The sequence below is a fragment of the Elephantulus edwardii genome, unplaced genomic scaffold (genome assembly GCF_000299155.1).
Source record: "Elephantulus edwardii isolate Elephantulus edwardi_28Jun2011 unplaced genomic scaffold, EleEdw1.0 scaffold00433, whole genome shotgun sequence".
NCBI lineage: Eukaryota > Metazoa > Chordata > Mammalia > Macroscelidea > Macroscelididae > Elephantulus > Elephantulus edwardii.
The window spans coordinates 844,637-851,102 of record NW_006400183.1 but is presented as its reverse complement, the minus strand read 5'-3'; the positions used below and the strand labels follow the sequence as shown (position 1 = coordinate 851,102).

General features: G+C 37.2%; 1 protein-coding gene across 1 annotated transcript; it reads left to right on the top strand.

The window, feature by feature from the left end:
* The first annotated feature begins 4,870 nt into the window (after positions 1–4,870).
* LOC102861610 (olfactory receptor 2B2-like) lies at positions 4,871–5,830 on the top strand. The gene has a single exon (XM_006902649.1). The coding sequence runs from the start codon at positions 4,871–4,873 to the stop codon at positions 5,828–5,830; it is 960 nt and encodes a 319-aa protein (XP_006902711.1).
* Positions 5,831–6,466: the final 636 nt, after the last annotated feature.

The following is a 6,466-nucleotide window of genomic DNA, read 5'->3' as shown; positions in this document are numbered from 1 at the left end:
GACCAGTCCTTGGAGAAGTACTTCATGCTTGGGATGGTGGAGGATAGCACAAGAGAGGAAGACTGATTCAGTGAGCAGGGTGATGGGGGTAGGTGTGTCAGAGACAATAAGTGGCACAGGATAGAGCAGTGTTTAAGGATGTTGTACATAGGATCACTATAAATCACAATGACTTGACAGCACATAACAACAAAGCTTTTGGTGTTCAAAATCTGAAGGTAAAGCGATGTTCATCTGAAAGTGTAATATAGAAAGTGAGTCAGTTGGGAAAACCCAACAATAATGCCCGCTTATTTTTTAAAAAAATTAGAACTAAAATCTTTCTCATTGACATCTAGTGTGAAGGGTCTCATAGCTGACCCTAACTGAGTCAGCCCTACAAGGCTGCCTCTTGCAGAGCTGTTGATGTATTTGAATCTCCGGAGAGGCATGGCCTTGTTAGCAGCAAAAACTTCTGAGAAATATGCCACCAAAACTCCATTAGAACAAAATAGTATAAATAAATTCTTCTTTATTCACCAGATCCCTATTTCCCAGATACAACACTTTCTTCTATTTATATGTAAGCCCTTATGTTTCTGAGATTGTAAACTGCATAATAGAAGATTGCCCATCTTTCTCCTACAGAGTAACTGATTAATTTGAACTACTGAAGAGGCTCAGTTTTTCAGTTAGAAGCCCATTCTCTATGGACTACACCACCAGAGTTCTGTGTGTGTATATATATTATATGTTATCATGTAGTCTTTCTTTAACTGATGGTTTCAGTTATGTAAATATCCAATAACTTTCCTTTTTCACTTAGAATCTTTAAATATAATTTCATATCTATGTCTATGACTATCTACATCAAATTCATTATCAACTGAAAGTTGTTGTTGTTAGGTATCATCATGTTGAATATGACTCATAGCAATCCTACCAACAACAGGTATGAACCTGGTCCTATCCTGTGCCATCCTTATACTTCCTGAAACACTAGAGACCATTGTGGCAGTCATTGTGTCAAACTCCGTGTTTGAGAGTTTCTTTCACTGACCTTTAACCTTTCCAAGCATAATTTCCCTCTTCAAGGAATAACTTCTCCTAGCCTGAAGTATGTGAGAAGAAGCTTCAACATCTTTGCCTCCAAAGAGTACTCTGGCTACACTTTCTTCAAGATATATTTGTTTCTTCTTTTGGCAGTCCATGAGATATTCTATACTCTCCTCCAACACTACAGCTCAAAGGCATTAATTCTTCTTCTGTTATTCTTATCCACTGCACAGCTGTCAGATGTATAGTAAGTGATCAGAAAAACTATGACCTGAATTAGATGCACCTTCATCCTCAAACTGACATCATTGCTTCTCAGTAATTTGGAGAAATCCCTAACAGTAGATTTTCCCAGTAACCAAGGAGGATAGAAGGAGAATTGATGCCTTTGAGCTGTGGTGCTGGAGAAGAGTATTGAGAATACCATGGACTGCTAGGAAAATAAACAGATTTGTCCTGGAAAGGGTTAAACCGGGTGGCTCCTTGGAGGCAAGGATTCTGAGGCTCCGTCTAACATACTTTGACATGTTGTGAGGAGAGACCGGTCCTTAGAGGGGACATCATGCTTGGGAGGGTGGAGGAACAGTGCAGGAGAGGAAGGCACTCTATGAGGTGGATTGATTCAGTGACTGGGATAATTAGGATGGGAGTGTCAGAGAGTGCGATTGGCACAGGACAGAGCGGAGTTTAGGGCTGTTGTACATAGGGTCGCTATGAGTCGCAAGCGACTCAACGGCACATAACAACAAACAACAACAATACTTATTCTGATTTCCTTACTGATGGTGCCAACATTGTTGATTGAGGATCCAAGCAAGATGAAATTTTTGACAACTTCAATCTTTTCTTCATCATGATATCGTCTATTGATCCAGTGGTAAGAATTTTTGTCCTCATGACATTGAGATATAATCCACATTGAAGGCTGTATTCTTTGATCTTCTGCAACAAGTTCTTCAAGTCCTCTTCACTTCAGCAAGCAAGGTTGTTTCATCTGCATTACACAGGTTATTGATGAGTCATCCTCTGATTTTAATGCCACATTCTTCTTCATAAACTCCAGGTTCTCGATTAATTTGCTGAGCATACCAATTGAATACATATGGAGAGAGGATACAACCCTGATGTACCTGTTTCTTAATTTTAAACCATGTGGTTTCTCTTGCTCTGTTTCTACAACAGACTCTTGGTGTAGGTACAGGTTTCACATGAGCACAATTAAATGCTCTTGGATTTCCATTTTTCTAAACGTCAACCATAACTTGTTATGATCCATATAGCTAAATACTTTTGCATAGTCAAATAGGGCATAAATAGACATTCTTCTGGTATTCTTTACTTTCAGCCAGGAACCATCCATCTGTCATCAGCAATGATAATCTGGGTGCCAGGATGTCTTCTAAATCCTGCTTGAACTTCTGGCAGTTCTCTATCTGTTAAACAGACATATTGCCTAGAGTAAAATTATTCAAAGATGTTATGAACAAAATAGTGAATGATCCAGAAAGCATCAAAAGAAGATGGAGCGAATACACAGAGTCACTGTACCAAAAGGAATTGACTGGCACAGAAGAATTTCAGGAAGTACCATATGAGCAGAGCCAATGGCAATGAAGGAGGAATTTGAAGATGCACTGAAAGCACTGGCAAAAAATAAGGCCCCAGGTACTGATCGGACAGTGTTTGATATGTTACAACTAACAGACACAACTATAGATACACTCACCAGTCTATACTAAGAAATTAGAGGACAGCTGTCTGGCCAACTGGTTGGAAGAAGTCCATCCATATTTGTTCCCATTTCTGAAGAAGGTGATCCAACAGAGTGTGGAAACTATCGAATAATATCATTAATATCACATGCAAGCAAAATACTGTTGAAGATCATTCTAAAATGGCTAGAACAGCTAAAAGTAAAGATATAATTGACAAGACTAGCAGCAATATATAAAGAGGAAAATACACTCTATCACTATTTTGATGAACACCAATAATAATGAAATATTAACATTCAATATTGAGAAAATATTTAGTTTAATGTCATAATAAGATTTTATTGATATGAGCACATTTTTAGATAAAGTTGACTTGTTTTAGTACTTCCAGGTAATCTGTAACTCTGAATAACCTCTATCCAAAGCACCTCATTTTCTGCATCGCTGCCGTACTTCGGCTCATGAGTGTCTTTTGCTGAGACAGGAATTATGCCAAGCAACTTACATTAAAAATCATGGGCATGCTTCAGATCAGATGGTTACTATGATGCTATTTATCAAGGTTGATGGTTTGGGGATTGTGGGAGGACTGAAAAGTTGAGTGTTAACATTGTAGAGCCATTTTCCACTGGTTGTTGTTAGCTATCATGGAGTTGTCATGCTCCTAATTCACTGAGACTTCATGCTTATAAGAACAAAAGGTGCCCAGTTCTGTGCCATCCCCAGGATTGACTTGGGATCAGGCAATTTCTCAGAAGCAGATCACTAGACCATTCCCTGAAGTCCTTCTTTGTCTGGAAGCTCCTCTTAAACATGATGAAAATTATAGTAACTGACAAGCTTTCTCTAAAGAGACAGATGGTGGTTGTGCATGGAGCACATTTCTCAGAAATTGAACTTGGCCTCCTATATGGACAATAAGAATTCTACCACTAAATTAACACCATCCCCTTTCCTTCCCATTGATAATTTCAGAAAATAAAGTTCTAAGAACCCCACGTACTTCCTCTCCAAGCTCCTTAAGAATTTGGATTCTTATAATTCTTTTCATCTACACAGCACTATTTCTAAAAACCAGAAACTAAACTGAATGTATTTAATAAATCACTTATACTTCACATAAAAATACTTTTAAAAGTTTTATAAATGAAGAACTCAAACACCAGAGTATAAGAAACATTCCCAAACCGCAGTTCTTAATTTGGGTGAGTAGTGCTTTAGCAGACCTGGTGGCCTAGTCAGGAGAGAGTTGCACTGCTAGCCCAAAGGCCACACCTCTCTGTCAGTTTGAATCCACCAGAAGCTGCAAGAGAATGATAGGTAATCTCCTCCCCTGGGATTTACAGCCTTAGAAAACTGCTGCAAGGTCAATTATGAGTCATTTCCAGCTTGATGACAGTGAGCTTGAGGTTTGGTTGGGTTTTTTGCATTTTCTTTCTACTATGTAATTCTACACAACTTCTATAAAATTGATTTAGTTTGGTTTTGTTTAGAGGAAGGAACAAAGCTTAACCAATTTGAATTATTCATAGCAACAAGTGATCTTGTTGGCACTGAGGAGAAATAACTGATGGCAGAAACTTTATATATGTTTGCTTAATAGTGGATATTTAGACTGTTGACTTGGGTTGGGGGGGTGATCGTTTAACAATTAAAGAATTTGTTTTCTCCAAAGAGAATAACAGATTGGGGGGGGCGGGGAAGGGAGGAAAATGTGAAACAATGAATGAATGAAGGAAAAAATGAAATGGAAAGATTATGCTGTAAAAAAAAATATATGTTGTATTAAAAAAATCATTAAAAATGAAAGAAGTGAGAGCAATGTATTTACCCAAGTACAAAAGATCAAAGGATAAATTCTGTGACTATGTAATTGATGCTATATTTAAAACCTTTTTTTTCAAATTTCCCTTTCTATTATACTGTCAAAATCATAGGAACTAAAAATATTTGGAAAGAAATACTTATATTTTTATTAGCATCTTTTTTACACTGACAGTTTTGGTCTATAAATGTATACAAAGGAAAGGAAAAATTATTTTTACATAACCAATAACAGTGTGTTTATTGAACTGCTGGCTTTTTTCTATTTCAGGGAACCAAGAGTTGAAGCAATTAACATGAATAAGGTAAATGAGAGTGTCCCATGGGAGTTCATCCTGTTAGGCTTCTCAGACCGACCCTGGCTGGAGCTTCCTCTCTTTGTGATATTCCTGGTTTCCTATATCCTAACCATCTTTGGCAATGTAGCAATAATTATTGTGGCCCATCTGGACACTAAACTCCATACCCCTATGTATTTTTTTCTTACTAATCTGTCTGTCCTGGACCTTTGTTATACCACAAGTACAGTTCCCCAAATGCTGGTAAACATATGTAGTACTTGGAAGGGGATTAGTTATGGTGGCTGTGTGGTCCAACTTTTTATTGCTCTGGCCTTGGGGTCCACTGAATGTATCCTCTTGGCCATTATGTCCTTTGATAGGTTTGTAGCTATTTGTAGACCCCTCCATTACTCAGTTATTATGCATCAAGGTCTCTGCATCCAACTGGCAGCTGCCTCTTGGATTAGTGGCTTTAGCAACTCAGCATTACAGTCTACCTTGACTCTTGAAATGCCACTGTGTGGACACAAAGAAGTAGATCATTTCTTCTGTGAAGTCCCTGCTCTGCTCAAGTTGTCATGTGCTGACACAACAGTAAATGAAGCTGAACTGTTCTTCATCAGTGTGATATTCCTTCTCATACCCCTGACTCTTATCCTTATATCATATGGTTTCATCACCAGAGCAATTCTGAGAATACAGTCAGTTGAAGGTAGGCGAAAGGCATTTGGAACATGTGGCTCCCATCTAATTGTGGTGTTACTCTTTTATGGCACTGCTACCTATATGTACCTGCAACTTCCATCGCCTGCCTCCAAGGACAGGGGAAAGGCAGTGTCTCTTTTCTATGGAATCATCACACCCATGTTGAATCGCCTTATATATACACTCAGAAACAAAGATGTAAAGGGAGCTTTTAAGAGGCTAGTTCTAAAAGTTTTCTTGACCAAAAACATTAGAAATCTGGCAGCCTGACTAGACTTGAAATTTTCTTAATTAAACAATTACAATATATCCTATTTTCTTTATTTTTGCTATATTTAGAACTGTTATGATGATGATCCTGAAATAAAATTTTATTGGCAGTGAAGTACATTTTTATTACTATCTAAATATACTCATTGAACAAATATCTCCCACTATTTTTCAATATCCTCAAAATTATATGGTCTTAAATGTTTAAGGTCACAAGCTTTAAACCACTGGATTGTATACTTGGAGAAAAGTAGGCCTTTGAGACTATGTAAATGATTGAAGCTCATTCTCTAGAAAGATAACATTTTTATATACATGAAAATAAATACATACACCCAAACAGAAATGAAAGTTTTTCAGACAATTGTAAGAGGTCTAACAGAATTCCCTAAAACCATTCATTACCCTCCTTTCAATGATACAGATAAGATCAATAGCCCTATTTTAAATTTTTAGCACCATTCCCATTTTAAGTTACTAATCTAATCCACAGTGAGTTTTCTTCAATATAGTTTTACCTATATCTTTCATTCTTTATACTCAAAATTTCTCCCAAGTTGAAGTTTCCATTTTATTTCCTCTGCTTAAAACCATCCTATCTACATTTTAGGCTTTAATCAAATAAAGTTCTTTGCA

Bases quoted from the DNA above. Each gene is read 5' to 3' on its own strand.
- LOC102861610 (XM_006902649.1), top strand. From the start codon at position 4,871: ATGAATAAGGTAAATGAGAGTGTCCCATGGGAGTTCATCCTGTTAGGC.